Below are 23884 nucleotides of genomic sequence, written 5' to 3'. Positions count from 1 at the left end.
TAGCGGAAAGGTGATTTCAATAAGTAGGAAGTTCCGACAGTGGAGGTATGTAGGAACAGGTAATAAAAATGGAGCTAGCTTTGATAGATAGCTTCACACAGAGGAATTCAACATCGTTGCATTCTTCAAAGGTTAATAATATTGACGTAAGTGAGGAGTCCACCGCTATAAGAACTCCAACCGCGCGTCTGATAGGGCGATCTAGCCGATATACTGTGAACAAAGCTGGAAAAACTTCGGAGCTCAGAATCTCAGGTTTTAACCAGGTTTCTGTGAGCACAATAACCGTAGATGCAAACAAAAAGCTATCAGAATACAAGTTAGGAAGCTTACTATGTAAGCCTCTTACATTCTGATAGGAAATACTTAGGGAGTAGGTTAGTTTTTTGGGTCGAGATTGGAAGACTTAGAAGGCGCAGTGGTATGATCAGGCCTGGGAAGAGTTATTCCCACAGGCCGCTTTTTCTTTTTCTTCACTTCGAGCTTCTTAAAAAAACGTACTCTGGCCAGAAGTTGGGAGAGCAAATAACAAAGAGTTCGTTAGGGACATTTTTTTTTAAAGATTAATTATCCTTAGCGTAAGAAAATTGAAACTTTTCCACCTTAAACGAAATTTTATCGGCTCTGGTGTTGCCTTGTATAAAGGCGAGAACATCTTCCGATGTTTGATCAGGGGAGAGCCGCGAAACCAAAATATGTCTCGTCGGTGGAAGAGCTGGGTTATCTGCCGTGCCATTGTCGGCCGGTATTCCGGGCCTAACACCCTGGGCAAATATATTTGTGTGCACGGGACTTTGAGGGGTCAATATTTGCGACCCCCCAGGGAATAAAACAGAAATCAGAGGCGGTACGGGCACTCCCGCTGCACATTCAACCCGAATCTTTTCTAGCGCTCGATCTCAGCACCCTTGGTATTAATGCTGGGGTCGAGGGCTTTGCCGAGGGAGGCTGCTGCTGAGAGCCCATTGTATGTAGTTCGGGTCCGTCTGCAGGCTGCCCACCAATAGCAGTTTTTTTACGCCTAGAAGACTCATTAAATAGAGTAAGGCTATTAAATTGGGTGTTCAGCGCCAAAAACATATCACGAATTTTACGAAAACTCGTTAAAATGCCCTTAAAACCGTATTTGGTTTGCCGCATGAAAGACATCATCTCCCTTTCTACATCGCGACAGGCCTCACAGAAGTTACGCAGGCCGATGTTTTTTTTTTACATCGTCCACCGTCCGAGCTGCAACTCCAATACACTTGGCGTGCATGACGTTCTCGCACAGCCAGCAGCCGACTCTAAGGTCACCTGTAGAAATAGCCTTTTTGCAGGTTTTGACGAAACAGACAATATTTACAATATTTATGTACAAAAGAGGAAAAAAAAACAATTGAGCTATGAAGAGAAGAAGTGAAGCGGCACAGCGAAGGCGAGAGAGCGGGTGAGCGTGGGAGATAAATAGATATCTAAAACGTGTAGCTTTTGCGACGGCGCAAACAAAAGCTAAACGAAGAAGACACAAAAAGGAATGCAAAAATAACCAAAAGCTAGCACTAGCAGCACAACTAAATTAGGAAATAAAACCAATTATGTACACAAATTCGAATAGCTGCGTGCATACGCGAAGTCAACTGGAAGTTATAAACACATAATAGAAAATTTACGTTAACCCCGGTGGTTAGTTTCAAACTTTAACACAAAACGAGAGCGCAAGAAAAAAACACGTCCCTTCACTTGGAAAAATGATGATATATATATTTTCAGTTTTCAGTAAAATTTAAGCAAATTTGAAATATAGCCTTTTCATATTATTCTAAAATTTTGTGTAAAATTTTATGGAAATTGGACTACTATATCATATAGGTGCAATAAAAACTATCGTTAGATATAGAGGAAAAAGGCAAATCTGTGAATGTAAAACGGTAAATATAATATTATATATGTAGGTGGATGAAATGAAAGCAGGTGTTGTCATTGTTTTTTTTTTTTTTTAACATAAATATATACATTTTAAATTGCATGAATTTCTACAGTTCGAAGTTCTATCTGCAAGGTTAAATAAACTTCGGCGTGGAGAAGTTAGCTTCCTGTTGTTATTAATAATAATAAATATTGATATTTAAAATTAACAAAGAGTTATCCAAGTCAAATTCTGCATTTCATCTTTTCTTAATTGGTTTCCCCTGTCGTATGTCTCTACTAATTGTAACTCTCTGACTTTTTTCCTCCCGTTCTGCCGTTGTCTAGTCACCCTGCTGCTATCTTGTCGCCCTAGCATTGAAGCCATCGTCAATTGCTAATATCTGCAGCAATACTGCTTTTCTTCTACTACTGATCTCTGTTGCATTGTTGCTTTTCTTTTACTACTTTACTGATATACTGTTTTTATTCCGCATACTTAGTACATTATCTTACATTCGGCCTGTCCCAGATGACCAATCATTCTCATTGTCTTTGACGTAGCACGTAGTTGATTATTCCTGTGCGAGTTAAATTTCAACCTTTGCTTTTCTCTTAAGTTGCAACCGGTACTCGTCAAAGCTTGCATACAATTCTTGATCTAAAAGCTGCAGAATACGATCCTCTGCTTTATTGTTCATCTTCACGCTAAACAGCAGCTCAAATGGAGACTTTTTAATGGACTCATGTACGTGTGCATAAGCTTCTCTCTGCACCTCTGAAACTGCCTTGAACCACTTGGCTGGTTTATCTTCCAAAATCTGCGAAATAATAATGCTACTCACCCTTTTAATTTGATTATTTCTACGGGGAACTCTAGTTGTGCTCCAAACATTCTCTACACTCTTTTCCTTCATGTGCTCTGCGAACACTTTGGCCATGAAAGCGGAGCCTCTGTCCGAAACCATCCGCACAGGGTTGCCAAAATGATGGATCTCACATAGTTGTTCACTACTGCTGAACCTTTGCTCTAAGTGAGGAATCCAATATGATTTTTGGACAGTATGCACGGTTTTTTGTAGACCAACGATAATGACAACATACTTTTCCATTGCTTTCGGGACAACAAGAAGATCATTGCCGTCCACTTCCTTATAGATAAGTCCATTCATCTCGTGGCCATCATATGGACGGCTGACCAGGATTTCTATAGTTGCCTTTAGCATCTCATGTTTTCCTTTAACGTTTTTGAGGTCTCTGAGGACACGAGCGTTACACGGTTGGTATTGCGACTCAGGCAGTCGACATTCTTTAAACGTTCTCCAGGCCGATGTTCCACTATAAATTCAAAATCCTGCAGATATACAATCCACTTTAAGGCTGTTTTTGGTACTTCCACCTTCTGTTGGGTTTGTTTGAAAGCGGAGCTATCAGTCACAATCTTAAACGCCGGTCCCAGCAAATAGTTTTAGAACTTTCATACAGCTAGATAGACGGTTTGGTTCTAGGTTGTAGCTATGCTGGCAGGACTCAGACTCTGACGTTTTCTTGCACCAATATTGAATAGGGTAGTCTCTCATCGAACCACCGCATTAAAACCACAGCAAATTCGTCCTTTTATAAAAATGCATTTTGGCCCTTCTGATATACCATTTTAAAATGGGTTCTTTCGTCAGGGCATCCTTCAGTTTTTGAAACGCGTTCATCTGGGGCTCATACATTCGAAATTAAACATCTTTTCGGAGCAGTGCGAACTGTGAACAAGTTTTTATTTATTTTTTCTTAATTTGCTGACCGCAGCTGTCTTTTCCTGCACAGCCCATACGATTCCGTCTTCTATGTTGTGACCCAGGAAGTAAATCTTTTCTTACAAGAAGTGACACTTCCTCAACTTAATCTTCAGGCCAAACTCTCCAGCTGACTTGAATACGAGTGCCATCTTTTTCAAACATTCCTCTGCAGATCCAACTTGAATTATTAAATCATCCATATATAGGTCAAGTACATCTCAGTTTATTAACTCTTGGAATACGTGGTTAAGGTAAAGAATAAAAGCACCTGGCAATCCGTAATCCAAATGGGGTCCGATTTAATTCGTATAGTCCGGATTTTAGGCACGTGGAAAAAAACATTCTCCAAGTCCACCACAGCAAAAAATCTCACTTTTTGCACCTTTTCTAGCATTGTCAATTACAGCAACGGGAAACCCGTCTCTTAACACCATCGAGTTCGGCTTGCGAAAATAGTGCAAATACGAAGTGTACCATCCTTTTTGCTCACCAGTACCATGCTTTGCGAGCCAAGTTAGATGTAGGATTCCAAAACATCGATTTCATCATCTGTATGTATGTAAACTCGGCGAACTCCGTTTCGCCACCAGATGGCTTCGTTTTATGTAACATTTCGTTTGGTGATTAAAAAATTACGATTTTTTTTTTTTTGTTTTATATTTGAAAAGTAATGGATCCAGTTTAACTTTTCCACTTGTGCAGCACAATCCAGCCGTTTCTCTTTTGAACTTTAACGCATTGCAATATCGGCATATAGTAGTCATTATCACTGTAGTTCTCAGTGGGATCATATTAAAATGCCAATCGATTGTATGATGACAATGATCTTCGTGTCCTCAAGCGTTGTCTCATAAGGGCATTTTCTCTTATTATTTTGGACTATAACCTCAAATGCACGATCCACATAATTAACACAAGCAGCCTGCAAACCTTTCGAAGATAATCTGTGGATTCACAATTGAAACAGTCTTTCAGTCTTTGTACTCGTGCTGCTTCCTCTGATTCGGTGTCCACCGTAGGCTGCAGTATGGACTCTACGTCAAACTCCGATATGATCATCGCGAAACTTTCCGCTGTAATTGAACAACCGCTATTTCGCTCATCCGTGCCAATTGTGAAACCAATTCTTTACCGGTATCGACTCTTGGTCAAACTCCGGTATGATCATCGCGAACCGCTTAACAGGCAGCGGTTGTTTGTCCTCCATTAGTCTGGACACGATTCTGTAAGTTATTTGTTGCATATTGTTCTTTCCTTGATTCGGCAAGTTTCTGTACTCTTATTGCATCAATCACAATTCCTTTCAGGTTCAAACATTTTTCGATTTTTGTCTGCTACAGCATCTAATCTTTTGTAATACTGCGATTTTCCTTTTCAATTGAAATTTTTGAAGATTCCTGTTTATTGCGTTTTCGTTCACTTTCATTCCCTGTTTCTATCCCACTTTTGGCCTCTGTCTACTTCTTGATTTTTAAGACTTCTCGGGGCGGCGTTGAGATTTTTCGCCACTCGCAATTTTTAAGTAAGGACAAGCCCCCAAATGTGAGGTGAGAAATATTCAACTTAGCTTTTTATTTTCTTGCTTCAGTCAGAAGTTTACAACGCAGTATATAGTCTTGATCAGCATCAACAACCGAGTCTATATAGCCATTTCCTTCTGTCCATCTGTCCGTTTCTACGCAAACTAGTCTCTAAGTTATGAAGCTATTTGAACGAAACTTTTGAAATTAGTCTTATATATACTCTCACTCGTATATATGTCGGAACGAACCAGATCGGACGATTTGTATATCATATAGCTGCCATAGGAACGATAGGAACAATTTTTACAAAAAAAAAGCAAACTTTTTTTGTGTTCAACAGATTTTTATCAAATTTGAGATATAGCCATTTTATATTATTCTACAATTTTATGTAAAATTGTATGAAAATCGGACTACTATATCATATAGCGGCCATAGGAATGATCGAGAAATTAATATAATTAAAAATTATAACTTGTTCTGTTTTCAACAGGTTTTCATCAAATCGCCCTTTTATATAATTCTAAAATTTTGATATTATTTTATGAAAATAAACTCATTCACGGGGAGAGCCCCAAAGAGAAAAAGTCAAAACTTTCAATGTAAGACTGTAAATATAATATCTAAAGATGAATGAATTGAAAGCATGCATTACTTCAATATATTTTAATATAAATATATACAATATATATTTTATTAACTCCTAGTGATCGAAGTTCTATCTGCAAAGGTATACAAACTTCGGCGTGACGAAGCTAGTTTTCTTTTTTGTTATTATTAAAATAGGTATTTTTATTTAAAGTAAACACAGAGTTATGCAAGTAAAATTCTGCTCTTCCTTTTTTCTTAATTAATTTTCTCTGTGTTACTGCTGAAGTCGTCTGTCTCCGTCTCTCTACTCAATGTCAATCTCCGACTTTTTTCCTCCTGATTTGCCGTTCTGTATTGTTTGCGGCTCTCTTATCGCTTTGCCGTTGTAGCCTTCTTCAACTGCTAAAATCTCCTGCATTACAGTTTTTCTTATAATACATACTGTTTTTTTTTCTCTGATGTACTCTTCTTTTTCTTCAGCTTTTTCTTCCGCATACTTAATACACCATCTAAGATGTATGTTTATTATTTATATTATACTAGATATTTCAACCTGAGATTTAGTTGTTTTCTATGATTTTGAAATAATGTTGAAATTTGTTTGATTTTATTGATCGTAGCATCCTTTGGGTAGTCTGACTTTATAGAGCAACAAATGATTATCAGCACGATACAATTACGAAGGAAGTCCCTTTGGCATAATTATAATATATTATAATTGTTGGAATTTGAATTATTATTTTCAATTTGAATTTGTTTTGTTTACATTATTGCTTAAGATTTATCGAAAGACTTATCGGCTTATTGAAAAAAAAGAATAGTCAATAAGTATTCGCCGAGCACTGGCTCATTCTTGAGCAGAAAAAAGAAACGATTGGTAAGCGGCGGAATACGACGTGAATATAAAATAATTTAAATATTATTTTGTTTTAGATAATAAAACAATTTATGTAAGGGCAATACTGAGTTTTATTACGGGTGACTTGAGTAAGCTCGAGAATCAACAATAATTGTAGTACTGTTGAAATATTTAAACATAACCAATCCGTATTGTAATTGTTTAATTAACGTTACATTCAAAATTTACATAAGTATCAAAAATTGTATCGACAAAAAGAGTGCTACGCTTTTGATGCGTGTACCATCACTGTGAAAAAGTGAAGCTAAGAGCAAAGTGATAAATATTCCGATTTTATAATTGTTAAAGGCAAGTCACTGTTTTCATCAATAAATAATTACATTCAGTCAGCAATGCCAAAAAAAAAACTTAAAGGGGCCAATTTGAGTCGTCGAACGACCATTTCTACAGCCGTGCGAAATATAAGAGCACGAAGATCATGCGATCAAGTTCGAGAAAATAATGCAGAAATGCGTGTGAGAATGAGGCAGTTACGTGAATCACAATCACAAGAGAAATGAGATGAACGAAATCAACAGAGACAATTAGAACGAAGAGAAACTCGCAGATTCATAGTCGACAGACGTAGAGGAGTTGACCAAACGCACTCAATTCCCATTAGATTGGCATTCGCTATGACGATCAATAAGTCACAAGGTCAGACATTGTCTGTATGTGGCTTAGATTTAGAAACACCATGCTTTTCCCTCGGACAACTATATGTGGCATGTTCTTGCGTGGGAAAACCCTCCAGTCTGTTTGTGTTGGCTAAAGACGGACTAACAAAGAATATTGTACACTCTATTGCACTAAGAGATTAATTTCGTTAATATTTGTTAACTTAAATAAATAACTCTTTCATTTTTTATAATGCTTTTGTTATTTTTATTGAACTAACAAATATTTTCCTTGAAATAATATACATGGCAAAGCAACGTTTGCCGGGTCAGCTAGTATAATATATAAAAAAATGTTCTACTCATTTTATTATAAAAATAATACATCATCTAAGGGTTAATCAACACATTCTATTGTTGTCCCGCTCGAACTTACTAGGTTGAGCCCCTCTCACTCGCACTCATTGCTTTGATGGGAGAGGTACCTGATTTTTCCGACGCGACTACCTTGTATAATTGTATCATGATTATCAGTAAGTGCATTACTATTTACATTACCTCTTTATGTATATAAGTTAATTCATAATTCATTATTTTGTATTTACAAATTTTGTGTTTGATTAAAACTAAGTTACTTAAGCTTAACAATCGTTTACATATACAAATTAATAAGATGTTGTTCGACGAAGGCTTGCCGTCGGCAATTTCTACTCCGCCACGGATTATTCCTGGAGATATAGAGTTGGGGCAACAGGCCCTTTGGTTTCCTCTAGCCGGCTGGCCGTAGAGTATCTAGCAAGGTAGATTAGGTTGGAGGGATGACTGTCCCTCTTTATCTGCTGGCCTAGAGACTCAGTCAGATTTACAATGATAAATGTTTTACGACAAATCGTCGGAGTTTCTTATATGAGCGATGGCTTTTTATTTGTCAAATATAAAATCAGAACTGAACTTAAGAACTAACAAATGAGAGACTCATAGCGGCCACTCCAATGGGTAGTGCTTGCCGGCTATGCACGAGCTTCCGGCCAGACGCTGGGTCAGCAATTTGGCCGGAGCGAGCTTTCGGACGATGGGTCATTGCCGTCACCCGGTTAACTTAGTTAACTACTCCCCCCTCAAGATTAAGGCAGCCCTCGGCCGATCTTATTTGGGCAATCATCTTCTTTAGTTGGGCCGTGGATCTCCTGGCCTGGGTGACTCGCCGATAAGTGAGGCCGATACAAATCAACGCGCAGCAAACTGCTCCCGTGACTAGCACTATCTGGTGCGAGCGGTAGTTGTTGACATCCTCCCCAAATCTCTTGATGTGCTCCAGGTTACGTTCACTCAAGCGGTGAAGGTATGGGAGGCTAAGTATATTGTGCTCCAGAGAAATGTTCAGGGAAGGCGAGCTGGCTACTCCTGGTGCCCTCTTCTGGGCCATATCATGATTGATATATCGGGTTTTATTAACCGTGGCACTCTCGATGAAGGTGATAAGGTGTGTTCCTTGCTAGTGGACGTAAGTGCCATTGTCCACACTCACGCGAGCCGGGCGATCGTTTATGATGAGGATTCCCTCGTCCACATAGGTGATGGGATGCAGATCGCTATGCTGGATATCGCAGTGCGCAATCCCTCCCGCGTGGAGTTCCTGGGCGCAAGATCTTCTCAGCGGTAGTTGGCAAAATGTGTGCCCTGATGACACGGAGCAGTTTTTTACCGTGTGGATTTCTCCGTCGCAATCCGCTATGACCTTGTCCTCCAGTCTGAGCATTGTGTCGTGATATGACACGGGAAAAATTGTAGTTTTGACGCAAGCTGACTTAATTTTAGGAAACTTAATAATGAAATGAATAATGTTAGTGGATTGTAAAACTTTAACGGACGCAACAGACAATATATCTTTGATGGGGGTATCTGTGGGCTCCTCTATCCACATACTTTCCAGGTCTGCATGGTCTAGTATGCTAGGGCTTACTATATTGATTTTGGCGAGCGCTATTGCAAGCAATAAATTTTGCAGCTCCATTGTAATCATCCTATTCCGAGACAATAACATCTCGTTTAGGTGTCCCGAATCAATTTGGGATTCTTTAGCCGACCTCAGAATTGGATTGACAGTGCTAGTAATGTTATTTATCTGTTCCTGTGCTTTACTGTTAATATTGACCTATCTATTGTTTGCATTAATGAGTTGGAATTCGGTTAGTCTGATTTTTCCAAAATCTTCCGCGTCTGGCGTTCCCGCCACTACCTTTAACGCCGCTCCCAAGAAGTCTAAACTCCTAGCTACTCTGTGGTGGATGCTCAGTGACTCGAGCAGGTCACGCAGGTGAGCGACATCTACGCTCAAAAGTTTCTGCATGTGCGACTGGGGAAACATGTGAATCATGTCATTAGTCTCTTCCACCACGCGCCTGTATTCTGAAAGATTTGCCGCGTGTCTCACGAATGCAAATTCTTCCCATATTAATATTCGACCATCAATGATGGGAATGTATTTGGCCTGCGAGTAGTCTGTGACGTGTGCCGATGTTAGGGTCAAGAGGAATAACAGAGGTATAGGAGTGAACCTGTAATTTTCGGATTTATTGTAGTGTTTTGCAAACTTCAAGAAGCCCACCACCGAACATAGCAGCAGAATAGCTTAATTAAAAACAATGATAATGACAAATAAAAATAAGAAAACTTATGCCAAGTGGCTAGGAATAAAAAATATAAAAAAAGGGGTTAAAAATTATCAGACGAATCAAGCCAACATGACCATGCTTCGTCTACCTAAGGTTGTCCTTGTGGACCACCCTCCCCTTAATGAGGACTGTGTTGCCCGTGTCCGCTTCCACAACTTTCTCTTCACACAATGGAGAGAGTTTGTTGCCTAGTCTCCTGTTGGATTTTACCAGGACTTTTTCGCCATCTTTGAACACCCTGTTTTGTCGGTAAGCACTTTCCCTGTTCCTTAGCTTATCCTGGGCGATCCTAATCTTATCCTGAATCTCATACATTGTTTCTTCCGACTGTGTTTTAATCACGTCGGCTGACTTCTTGTCGATGACCGAATGGATAGATTTATTGTACCTAGCTGTGGCCAGTAAGATTAGCTCGACGGTGTCACTGATGCCTTTATCAATTTTAAGGCATCTGGCGAGCTCCACCAGAGTGCTGTGGAAGCGCTCCACTTGTCCGTTTGAGACACTGTGGAGGGGCGGTGCGTTTAAAACGCTAACGCCGAAATGGTTTTCCAGCATGGTCAAAATGGTGTGCGAGTTTAACGATGGTTCGTTGTCGCAATATATGACCTTGGCTTTAGGGAAAACGTTCATCAGCAGTAGTAATGCCGGTTTCAGATCCTCTATGGTTCTAGAGGGAATTGGTTGGACCATAGCAAATTTCGAGAATATGTCAATGCACGTAAGGAAATATTTTTTGGAGAAAATGTCTATGTGTAGCATTTCTCCTACATGGGATGGGAGTAGTGTCTCGCCAAGCTCATGCTTTTTGGGGTGTCTGTCATATTTCGCCTTAGCGCATGTCCTACAATTAGCGACGATTTCCTTCGCTAGCTTTGCCATTTTTGGGTAGCATTCTGAAAGTACCTGCTTCACATTTTATTCGGCCGATCTGTGAGCCCTATTGTGCTCAACGGTGAGGACTTCTCGCCTCTCAGCAAGTGCAGAAATATCCGTCACGCGGTTTTTGCAGTGCCAAAACTTGGTGGCCGGGAATTGGCGAACCAATTCGTCCTGTATCATTGCTAGCGTATGCAAATCGCAATGAATGGCGTTTACGCCTTTAGGAACGATTATTTCCGCGATCTCTGACAAATGACTCTTTGCAAGTGAAGTCGATGGTATGTCATGTCTTGTTTCCAAAGAGTACGAAGCTGCGTTTCGACGGAAAGCGTGCCTCCTCCAGAGTTATCTGGTTTTGAAATCAATTTAGGGGCTTATCCGTAGTTTCGATTGTGTGGGTAAGCGACAGCTCACTGTGGATTGTGGCTGCGCTGGAAAAAGCTTCTTCCTCTCCCAGAACGTTAAGTTGCTGTCTTGAGAGGGCATCCGCAACGAGGTTTTCTTTGCCGGTCTTGTAAAACATTTTAGCGCCGGACTCGTCGATGCGGGCTTTCCATCGTTTGATTATCGTATTCGGATTGGATTCCGATACTGCGAATGTCAACGGTTGGTGATCAGTATAGATATTTATATCTCTTACTGCATATAAGTAATGGCGTAATTTGGCCAGTGCCCAAACTATGGCTAACAGCTCACGCTCGTTAGTAGCGCAGTTAACCTCTCGGTCTTTTAGGGTCCAAGATATCATAGTAATGGGTCTTCCTTCTTGGGATAATACCGCGCCAATGCCAAATGCCGAGGCATCCGTCGTTAGATCGAAGGCCTTCTTGTAGTCGGGATAGCTGAGGATGACATCCTCTGAAGCCAGAATGTTACGCAACTTATGGAAATCAAGCCGTTGCTGCTCGCTAAATTGCACCTGGATATTTTTGGATCTGCGCCTTCTGACACTTCCATGCTCCCCTTTAAGAATTTTAGATATAGGCCTAGCTATTGATGCAAAATCTTTGATGAAGCATCGGTAATAACTGGCCAGGCCAAGGAACGATCTCACCTCGAATACATTTTTGGGTTCGGGGAATTCCTGTATGGCCTTGGTTTTTTCTGGGTCAGTTGTGGCACCTTTATTAGTGACAATAAAGCCCAAGAAACTAACGCTCTTTTTAAAGAAACGCGATTTTTGTGCTGACACCCTCATGTTGGCGTCGTGCAGGCTCTTAAGAACCCAATCCACATGCCGTATGTGGGCGTTTTCGTCTTCTGAAAAAACGATGACATCATCAACATAGACACAGCTAAATTTGCCAATCTGCTCTCGCAGTATGTCGTCGATGGTTCTTTGGAAGATGCTGGCAGCATTCTTCAAACCAAACGGAAGCCGGCGAAACTCGTATTTTCCTCCGTTAACGGAAAAATAAGTCTTTTCGCGGTCACGCTCTGCCAGAGTGATCTGGTGGTAGCCTGACTTCAGATCAAGTGTCGTGAAGTATTTGGCTTTACCTAAATTCCCTAGTATCATAGAGATATTTGGCATGGGGTAGCGATCGGGTATCGTCCTCTCGTTCAATTTGCGAAAGTCTAACACTAGTCGCATTTTGCGGTTGCCCGCTTCGTCAGTGCCCTTTTTGTCTACTACCCATATTGGGTTATTGTAGGGGGACTTTGACTTTTGTATTATGCCATTGTTTAGCAGCTCTTGGATTTCGCTGTTGACAAAATCTGCAGCCCACATTGGGTATGGGTAAAGCTTGTCATAAATGGGCTCCTCGATAACCGTCCTGTTGGTAGCTACCACCGACGTGTTGTAAGGCAGGGCCTCGTTGGGGTTTGCAAAGGCTTTCTTTCGTTCGCCAAGCATTTTGATAAAGGCCTCTCTAACTAGAGGCGGCGCGTCCTCAATGTTGGTAAAATTGACGTCGGGGCACGATTGGAATTCTAACTTTTCTACTTCGGAGCCCCATTTGAGGTGGCGGAAGCTAGACAAATCGATGCCCCTGCCTGTTTTAACAGGTCAAGGCCAATTATGGCATCAAAGGAGGACAAATCTGGTAATATGAAGAACGTGGCCTTCAAGTTAAATAGGGAAACAACACTTTTTGGTGACGCCATGGATCGAATGTATCGTGAATGGCGATTCAACTGGGCGGACGCCTTTCAATCCCTCGTATGGACGGATAAAATTTTTTGCCGCGCCCGTATCAATTAAAAATCTCATATCTACCCCCGCTACTCTTCGTCTGATGACGGGTAGCAGGGATTTTCCCCTAAAAAATTAATTGCGTCCGAATCATATTCGTGGACAGCATCGTCACTGATTTCTTGTGCCGCGCTTGAAGCTGCGGCGGTGTAATCTTCGGTTTCGTTTGGGCCCTGAGTAATGTGGTTCACCCTCTGCTTTTTGTGCGGGCCGGATCGATCGGATCCGGACGGCTTCCTATTTTGGTAGGCCGACGCTTGAGAAGGCTTGAGTATCCTAGACATTGAAGGGTCAACATCCATGGGCTCTGGCGTGTTCTCACGACGTCTGTCGCTGCTCGGAGCGGAGTGCACCTGAGTCTGTGTTCTTTAGTGAAGTGCGGGTTTTTGCCCGCACTCACTTGGGAGTGCTCTTAATAGGACGTTTGTTGGCGATCTTGCGCCTTTGGAACTTGCTTCCTGTCCCTATCCTTCAGGCTCTTTGCGAACTATGCTGCGAATTACCTCTCGTGGTTTGATTCCACTTCCTGAGCCGACGCCAATGCAGTTGGCATGTCCTTCAGCTTTGCCGAGAAACGGACATCGGAGAGGCTGCGCTTGAGGCCCGAAATAAAAACGCGGAGCGCATCATCCCGGAATTTTTCGCACAAAATTCTTGCCGCCGATGCTTCGTGCGACATAGTTGCCTTATTAGTAAGCAAGGTGAGTTTTTTCTCAACCTCGTCATAGTATTGCAGGAGCGTGAGGCTTCCCTGTCTGAGGGTACCCATCTCCTTCTCGATGACGTGAATCTGTCGCTTGTCACTATATGTGAAATCGAGGCTGTCTATAATCGCGTCAAAATTCAATATTGTGCCGAACGAGGATAGCACTGCATCGGCAGGGCCCCTAATCTTACTCCTAATTATGACTACCTCCTGATAATGGCGTGAAAATGTAATATGCGCCTACTGCCGCTTGCCGCCAAGAGACGTATGTTTCTTGTGCCCCCGTAAATTCGGGCAGGCATCTAAAGGCTCGTTGCATTGAACATTGCCTTTGATATCAATGGGCTCATAAACCTTGATTTTTGGAGCCTCTGCTTGTGTGGGTGCGACTTGCACCGCTGCCACTTGGGCGGCCAACTGCTCTATGGCTTGGCGCAATTCCTGTTCTTTGTTGACTCTTTCCGCCAGGGCATGGTTAACCGCGGCCTGAATTATAGCTTTAAGCTACTCTGGGTCCATAATTCCTACTGTGGGGTTAGTACGCGGGGGCCCTTCCCTATCAGACTCTGAGTCACTAGCGTATGGTTTATTTTCCCTGTACTGCTGGAATGGAGAGCTCATATGTGGCCAAGTTAAATCGCACTGGTAGAGGAATGCTTGCTCAAGCTATTCTGCCCATGAAGGCAGTTGGCAAAGGGTGTGCGGGGACGGAGCCGCCGCCCTAGCAACAAAGTATCTGAGCTCGTCGAATCGAGCCGGTGCCCTGTCAATAAGCGATAGGGTCAGGGGTATGCGGGGACTGAGCCTCCGCTATGAGAAACAAAGAATAACAACAATTTGCCACACAAATGCATATGCAGCAGTATCGGGTTCCCAGCAGTGGAGTGGGGGCAATAAAACAAATGTACTGCGAGGCAAATACTAAGAATTTAGGGTCCGAGCAAAGACACAACGAATAATATAAATAAATTCACAATTTATGAATATCCAAACGCCGATATTTAGTGAAAAATAATTTTAAATAAATTCACGACTAATTTATTCGTTAGCGACGGCCTAGCGCTTAGGCCGAGATATCTAATATCCGTACTTATTTTTGTCAATAAAATAATTATTCCTGGAAATATAGAGTAGGGGCAACAGGCCCTTTGGTTTCCTCTAGCCGGCTGGCCGTAGAGTATCTAGCAAGGTAGATTAGGTTGGAGGGATGACTGTCCCTCTTTATCTGCTGGCCTAGAGACTCAGTCAGATTTACAATGATAAATGTTTTACGACGGATCGTCGGAGTTTCTTGTATGAGCGATGGCTCTTTATTTGTCAAATGTAAAATCAAAACTGAACTTAAGAACTAACAAAAGTGAGACTCATAGCGGCCACTCCAATGGGCAGTGCTTGCCGGCTATGCAATTTGGCCGGAGCGAGCTTTTTGGACTATCGGTCATTGCCGTCGCCCGGTTAACTTAGTTAACTTATGTATATGCTACGCGTCGTCTCATCGTCAAGTCAACCAAGTACGAAATAATTTTGTTAACACTAAACGTAAGCCTAAAACAAATCCTTCCTCGCTTTCATTTGAAAACACTACCGCAAATAATAATCGGGAAATATCCGAAATATTTTGTATTTTTATATCAGACTTGTTCCTATGTCATACCCAAATCGAACTTAATTTTTTAGTCCTAGGCTAAACAAAAACTCTCTTCTTTTAGATCTCCATCGTGTCAAGCCAGTTTATTCGCCAGATCCCGACCGAATTCCGCGGTTCTGTGGTAAGGAATTGTGCCGACGTCCTATGCTATTCCCTTGTCAAATTGTTTACCTTATCCTCAGAAACCTCCTCATCATTTTCAAACATGGTGCCGCGTAAGCTTATTAAACTTAAACGGCTCTAAATTCAAGCTAATGACATTCAATCGTGTCGTTCCCAAGCTTGCAATTTACACGGTGAACTGCTGCTCAATTTCCGCGTTCCAAGTAGAAATACTAGATTCTCCTTAAACCTGCATGAACCTTTTAGAGTATTATGTGCAAATTATATTGATTTGTACACACTAATCTCTAACGTAGATAGTCTTTCCAAACTAAAAACCTTAATACCTAACAACTTACTAAAAAGTTACCTGTATTAATACTAAACAGCGTAATGATAGTGGAAGACTAGCACCGCTTTTAGCTACATTGAACATTTTAATTTTAGCATTATCGCTTGGAACAATATGGGTCAATTTCCAACTAATACAGTGTATTGCAATATTATGTATTTTACCTTCTACTGTTTTAATGCACATATCATCATACAGATGTAGGAGAATGAGTTTATGTTTACAATTTAATACAAAATTCTAGTGGTCTTCAGCGACTCCCATTAGCACTTTAAGTGTTACTGATAAGGTTAATGTGATATAGATGACCCTCCTTTTGTCCGATGGAGAGAAACGGCTGATTTAATACCAGTGAACCTGGTCATATCAAGCTCACATCCATTCAACTCGTATCTTATTTCGTCCAAAAAATATGCCATGGAATTGTTTGTAAGCAGTCCGTTTGTACTTGTTGCTCTTGTATTTTTATCAATAATTCTGGCAAGAGTGCCTTCAATGTGGAGAAAACTTTCACATGGAAGGTCATATAAATCTTGGTTTTGTATTGTGATGCGAACTTAACCTAAATTAAACGCACACTTTTTATAGTATGCAAATGATACAGATATATGTTTATAAATAATTTATGATTTCTCACTTACTGCTATACTCATCGGCTCCAGCTGGAGAAGATGATTCGAAAATTGAAGATTTGTAGCATTAGGATGTCATGCATCCGTAACCACATTGCTACAAATTTAAGCAGTGTTCTCAATCCTTTCATCGATTGATGAATAGCTCAAACATTTATTGCAGAAGAAATGCAGAGTAATGAGAGTAACTTAAAAAAATAAATTAAAAATTAATTAGTATAAAAATTTTAATACTTTTTGTAATGATTTTATTTTATTAGTATTATTATTAACATTATTTTTTTAATTTCATTTATTATTATTTATTTTATATTTTTATGTTTTCTGTTTTGATTGTACTAACCTTGACATCTTCTTTATTCACACGTAATATCTTGGTATGGTGGTAGTTGGTCCATCCACAAATAGCAGGTTTATGTGGAACTCCCTTTCCACGGCATCGGAATAAAGTGGTCCAATTACTTTATTTATATCTTCATTAAATCCAAACACATTTTCATGGATTCTGCGACGTGAACTTTCATTTCATCATTTAACACGCCTGGGAAACTTAAACCAGTGAAATTACGTTTTTGCGGTGGTCCAACGCATATTATATCTGCTGAAATGTTCACTTTATATGTGAAGCATCGTTGGGGCTTTTTGTTGGGGATAAAATTGCAACTTAAAACAATATTGATCATTGTTTTGGACATTAATAACTCAATTTTTTTTTCGAGATCGGCAGTAAAACGTGGCCTGCATCGCATTTAAACTCACAGATTTTTATACCCTTGCAGGGTATTATAATTTCAGTCAGAAGCTTGCAACGCACTGAACGAGGCACCTCCGACTGTATAAAGAATATATATATATATTGATCAGGATCAACAGCCGAGTCGATCTAGCCATGTCCATCTGTCCGTTTCTACGCAAACTAGTCTCTTAGTTTTGAAGCTATCTAAATGAAACTTTGGAGTTAGTCTTCTATATACTCTCACTCGTATATATGTCGGAACGGGCTGGATCGGACGACTATATCATATAGCTGCCATAGGAATGATCGGAAAATTTTTACAAAGAAAAATTATAACATTTTCAGTTTTCAAAAGATTTTCATCATATTATTCTACAATTTTGTGTAAAATTTTATGAAAATCGGACTACTATATCATATAGCTCCCATAGGAACGATCAAGAAATTAATACACTTAAAAATTATAACGTTTTTAGTTTTCAGCAGATTTTCATCAAACTTGAGATATTTAGCCATTTTATATCAGTCTTAAATTTTGTGTCAAATTTTATAAAAATCGGACGACTACATCATATAGGTGCCATACAAACGATCGTTAGATGTGGATCAAAAATTAAAATCTGTGAATGTAAAACTGCAAATATAAAATGTATAGGTGAATGAAATGAAAGCAGGTATATTTTATTGTTTTTTACCATAAATATATATACAGTCGAATCCCGATAATTCGTACCCCGCTAAATCGAAAATCGCGATAATTCGTAAAAAATTCTGTCCCCTTGAAAAAAACTCGTTAATTCGTAAAAATTCCATACATTTTGGTCCCCTCGTTAATTCGTAGTATTTGGCGCAACGCAAAGAATATTGAACCCCTTATAAATCGTAATTTTGTTTCGAAACCTCTTATAAATCGTAATGCGATGCGAAATATTTTGTAGTTAAAGCGACGTTAGATTTTGCAGACATCAGAAAGGAGAAGAAATTACGAACCAGAGCATTAATTCCTCAACTTAAACATAATTTTTCGACTCATGATGTGCCAAATAGTGTGTTTGACAACCTAATAGGTTTAGAAAACGAAATGGAAAAAATATAAGAAAAAAACACGAAGCAATAAAAAATTACCAATTATTTGAAATCTTGAATTTTCATTTTTAATAATTTAATGTTTCTGCTTAATTTTGTTTGTTAATTTTTTGTTTAATTTTTCTTTAATTTGAAAAACGTACAAACGAATATACATATTTATTATGTTTGTTTAATTTTAATAAAGCTAAATACATATGTAAACATGATGTGAAATGTAAAAACCCCGTTTATTCGACTCTTTCATTTTTGAGCCCCTTTAAATAGAAATCTCGATAAATCGAATTCCCGTCTAATTCGTAAAAAAAAGTGATCCCCTTGCCATTTCGAATTATCGGGACTCGACTGTAATTTATATTGTATTTATATTGTTTAGCCATCGAAGTTCTATCTGCAAGGGTATATAAACTTCGACGTGCCGAAGTAAGCTTCCTTTCTTGTTTTTTCTTCATTTACCTTTTTATGGAAATTGAAGTATAACATCATGATGTAATTAGGGTTATTTTACTTTGAAATTACTTCGTTTCCACGCGACAGTCATGACCATTTACTAGCATATATTCTCCAAGCAAGTCGAAATTGATTTTCAAACAAAGGTGGGAGACCATCACCAGTTAAATATGAGGGATCAGTGCGAGGGCTGCATCACTAAGAAATTCATTTGGATTTTTAACTGCAGCCTTTCATTAACGAACATACATATATTGGAGGATTCGTCCCTTTAATCCATCTAAAATCTGTCTAATGCTTTCTTCCACAGGTCGGTTTGCAAAAAAACTTATGGGCTTCTGTACGGTTGTGGTGTTTCAATTTCACACCCATAGGTAGATCTTCTCGGCGGTATTCTCAGTAAATTCCATTGTTGATGTTGTTGGCGTTGTTGGTGTTGAAAGGATTCATGATAATCTTTTTAATCGAAGTGATGAATGTGATGATGTTGAGTGGACCTTTTCCCACACCACTCCACCCTTATGTCAAAGTAGACTTTTCTAAGTTGTTTCTAAGTTGGTCTGGGTTTGTAATGTAAGTGGAAAATGAGTGGGATGTGATGAATGTACCACTTAGACGTCATTGTATATAAGCAAAGAGGGTGGTTTGATTTTAATGTATTATCCATTGATTGGAAGTGTTTTGATTACAGACGGGTATAAAAGATGTTCCATCCCTTTTTGAGGGATCGATGGTGAGCTTCTCCTTTCGTGCACACACAAGTGTCCCTTTTTATCGACACTAAAATCTTGCACTTGTAGTCATATCAACTGCGTCATCGTGGCGGTAGCTCTTCCACACACGTTTCTCACGTGTCCACCATTCAATCAGTGACCCTAATTAATTTTTATTACCCTTCCCTTTTAATTAGCGGTACAAAGACCAATGCTCTCCTGGTTGTTAGGAATCCCATCTACTGATACTGAGTCCGACCTTGTCCGCCCATTAAAATATCACCCTGAGCGTTGATTCCATAGCCGAGCTGAGGGTCAATGGACTGACTCCTGTGATAATTTTGCTTATGTCGTCAGCACAAAATGTTATCTTTCGGCTTTCCTCTTGCACCTCTTGATTAGGTTATTGACCACTAGATTTTATAGGAAGGGCGATAAGACTCCACCATGCGCCGTGCCCCTGTGTGTTCTTTTCACCATGAAAGCGGTACCCCAATCAGATTGAACCCTCCTACAACAGTAGATTTCTTGTCCAGAAGTTGATGACGGGGTCCATGTCGGTTGCTTCTAGGCGGTCCATTATTGCGTCTGTGATTACGTTGTTAAATACCCAGATAAGTCTCCAAAGACTTCGAGCGTATTCCTTATTTTGAAGGGCTTTCTTAAAGGTATTGCCCTTTCCCCTGATTTCCCTTTTGTATTGGCATGCTGGTTAGTAAACAGTAGTCTTCTCACATCCTTTCTGGTGTATATGTCCAGCAGTTTTTCTAGCAAGTAGAGAAAGTATGAGGTGAGGCTTATCGGCATTGATCCTTGGGAATCACGTGGCAAATCTTTCATGCTTCAGGCAAGACGACAATCCAAAAGGTCCTCCTGACGACTTCTTTGGGCACCAGCAGCATGGCTGGAAATATTCCGTCTATTCAGGTGTTTTTATCCTTGCAAAGGAGTCTATAGCCTGGTGGATTCTTCTAGAGGATATTAGATCTGTTGGGAGATGCATTTCTCCAGTTGCTAGTTATTGGTGCTCGTGAGCATCGGTTAATTCTATGCAACCCGGAATGTGCGCATGCGTTAGTTCGCTGCCCTCAGTCTACTGTTCTTTGTCGCGATCGAGCTCACTATGTATGTTGGGGTGCTTTTATAGCAACTTCCGGAGTTCAACCGTTCCCTGGGATCGTTTCTATGTTTCACCAAGATCTTCTTTGTGCCATGCGTATTTATTCTTGTAATCCCATAGTAGGGTCGATTATATCAAATGCTTGGTGGTTTTGAAAAATTCCACCGGGGTGGTCTGGTCCTCTTCTTGGTTCTTAATATCAGTAATGATGCGTGGTATTTGCCTAGCAAATCCTTGGAGAGGATCCTAGGGACTTTTCCATACCTTCCTTAAAATTTACTGTGCCCGGACAAGTCGCGAGTAAAATAGCGATTGAAGTTTCCCTAGTTAATATTACGGAGGTTTCGAATTTGTATTGGAATTGTATGTACTAATGGTCAGAAAAGGATGGTCTCTCAAGGAATTTGCTATTTCTAAGTTGATTGAAAGTATAAAGTCTAAAAGTGTCTTACCGCTGTCTTTTACATCGGGGCTCTCCAACACGCCGCGGTGCGGGTTGGCGTCAACACCCACGAGCAGTTGCTGGTCCTTCGGGCTGGGTTCTACCAGGCTCCTGAGTTCTTCTGGTGAAGCTGGCCTGTCGTATGCCATATAGCAGGAAGCTACTAGTGCGCTTCTTTATGGTTTCTAGCATCACCGCAGTCACGTTATATGAGCTGTAATGTGACATAAGGTTAGCTTGAAGACCCTTCTGTACGAGTACGGCGGTTCTGATCCTGCTTCCCGATGGTGGGTAGAATGCGTTGTAGTTTGAGGACTTTAGTCCGGCGACGGTTTTGCCTGAGGCAATCCATGTCTATTGCTCCATGGCAATGAGGAGTTCCGCCGACGCGACCTTGCTCACCGTCTTCCTCCTCTTCGAACTCATCTAGAGTCAGTTCCTGGGCGGCATCGACAATGCTTTCTAGGCCGAGGTCTTTCTCCACCTCGCCAGTCTTCAAGGTGTGAGCATCCTTATCCCCGGGGTGGCGTTGAGGCGCAGGTATACGCTACCCATGCCACACGCCATCTTCCCGTATACGTAGGATACAGGATGTCCTCCGCTTCCTGGTTTATCTGGAGGATTGGCCCTCCTCCTTGGGTAACGGAATCATGACGTGCAGTATCTTTCAGTCTGCGGTTGGAATGTCCGGATTTTGACGCTGTCGCAGCTTCAGCGCTCGGTACCCTTGAATAGCGATGGGGAAGAGCACCTTCGTTTTTGGGATGGATGGGATTAGTTCCCTGTCCACCACCAGCGTAGCACCGTCCCACAACGCTTCCATCTGGCCGACCGTTTGCGTCAGCCATTTTCTCGTCGGGTCACTCATACCCTTTAGGATTTTGACCCCATTTAGCCACCGGCACCATGGAATATGGGCATGGCCACACATGGGTCTTTCTCCATCCGTGTAATCAATGACTCAAGGAGCCACACATGCACCCGGCCTGCTTTCTTGGGCACGCGTTACCGCTTGATCCCCAGAGTGTCCTATTTGGCACTCTCGGCGGAGGGTTTGGAAGTTTGGCGAAGAGCAGTCTGCTCTCTTCGATCCTTTCCTTGGCCCTGGTAAGCTTTACCCTTTCCTCTTCGGATAGGGCAGCTTTGGTCTAGAGCCGGGTTTGGATGCGAAGAGCAGCCTTATACCACGCGGTTGCCTTTTTTTCTTGCTTAAACGCTTCGGCCCATCCCTGCGCGGAGAGCGGGTGTCTGGTTCGGGTGAGAAAGGAAGGTGTTTTTTATCTTCCTTCGTAAGCTGCAAGCTTCCCAGGTCCGAGTCTGTGTCGACTTTGACACCTGTGCGGCTTAGCTTCCTCTGTGTTGTTTTTGTGGCAGCAGCGTTACAGCTTTACAGCTTGACCAGCTTTCGTCAAATCAGAGGTGTGACCACGGTCGACATGCAGAGAGGATAGCTCCTCTCAGTGCCGCTAGCAGTCAAACCTTCCACCGATGTCGGCTAATATTTTGTTCATCCATATTAAGAGAAAACTGTTTGTACTCACCTCGAGCCATGGCTAATGATTCGCTTATTAGTCAATGCATTACCGGTTGTACCGGATACAGGGCCAATTGCACAGCTGGCGCCCTCGTGGAGGGTTCAGCTGGAGGATTTTCGCCGACCACGTTCAGTGTTAACAAAATTAAAAAACTGTTTTGAGAACTGTTAGAACTGGACCCTGTATCGAGTCATATAGTTTCCGTAACAATGCGCGACAAAGTTGACTGAGCCTTTAGTTAGATGAAAGGGCATTTTGAGAACCAGCACGTCTATATTTAGCATACAACTAGTTTATATGTTTTAAAGGCAACTCAACGTATTAGTAAGCCAAACAGACTAATTCAAGAGTGACGAATAGTATAATGAAACACATTCAGTGTAAAGATAGTTCATGGGTTAATATAAAAAAAAAATTACCTTGCGATTAATTCTGTCGATTTGGCGGTTTTGATTTTCCAGCTCAGAACCCATATCCAGTGCCATATTTCGCAGGTTGCCAATCATTGTGTTTACCTGTCCCATATTTTCTTCCATCTCATCTTCTCTCGCATCATTTGTTATCCTAAAAAGATTATTTTTATTTTATATTAATAGATATATTATTATTTTATATATAACTAGCGGCCCGTCCCGGCTTCGCACGGGCATTAAACATTACATTTAGATTTGTCAATTTTAACACATTCATAATAATAATAATAATATGACACATATTCATCCTTTATTTATTATTATTTTTTTTTTTTCAATTATTGAGGTCATAACCCTAAAAGAAAACACATTTATTTTGTTACAGCTTCTCTGTAAACAATATTTGATGTTGTTTTATTTTGTGGCAGCAAAATAAATTGATTTTCAGGGGCTCCTACTCGCGATAGACCAACATACAGTTGACCATGAGTAAAACATTTCTTTCGCAGATCGATCCCTACTAATAGTGGAAGTTTAAAAGTAGAATGAGCAGTTTTGCCATCCTTCAAGAGAGTTGCAGCATCCCGCAAATGGATATATTCCTCGGACCGAAGTTTCGTCTGATTCAATCGAAGAGGCCTGACAGTATATGCAGACCTGATGCATTGGATTATATCTGAATGCAAGACGATTGTATTGCAGGTTTTGATCATCTGCAAGCTGTAAACGCGCTTCAGCTACCCTTGCCCTGTCGCGTTCATTATTTTGAGAGTGAATCAAATCGATTGCTTCAGAACGCGACTGCCTAACTCTCAATTGTTTTCTCTCAAGCCTATCTGCTCGTCTTTCTGCTGATTCCTCGTTGTGCATCTGCATTGCTCTCAGCCGC

At 40.8% G+C, this 23884-nt stretch overlaps 1 protein-coding gene across 8 annotated transcripts in view; it reads right to left on the bottom strand.

Moving 5' to 3' along the window:
• Snap25 (Synaptosomal-associated protein 25kDa) overlaps window positions 1-23884 on the bottom strand; it is a 262071-nt gene that overhangs the window by 40029 nt on the left and 198158 nt on the right. For 4 of the 8 annotated variants that reach the window (XM_086836953.1, XM_086836972.1, XM_086836960.1 and 1 more), the window contains one exon: window positions 23002-23146. In XM_086836953.1, the coding sequence (XP_086693079.1) occupies window positions 23002-23146 (145 nt within the window). Of the gene's footprint in view, window positions 1-16509; window positions 17528-23001; window positions 23147-23884 lie in introns of those variants that run through there. The other 4 variants (XR_015272618.1, XR_015272620.1, XR_015272614.1 and 1 more) reach the window with 4 other exon arrangements.

This window comes from Drosophila serrata, unplaced genomic scaffold (assembly GCF_035046125.1).
Source record: "Drosophila serrata isolate PLE 108 unplaced genomic scaffold, ASM3504612v1 contig_60, whole genome shotgun sequence".
NCBI lineage: Eukaryota > Metazoa > Arthropoda > Insecta > Diptera > Drosophilidae > Drosophila > Drosophila serrata.
This window is presented reverse-complemented; position numbering and strand designations above follow the sequence as displayed.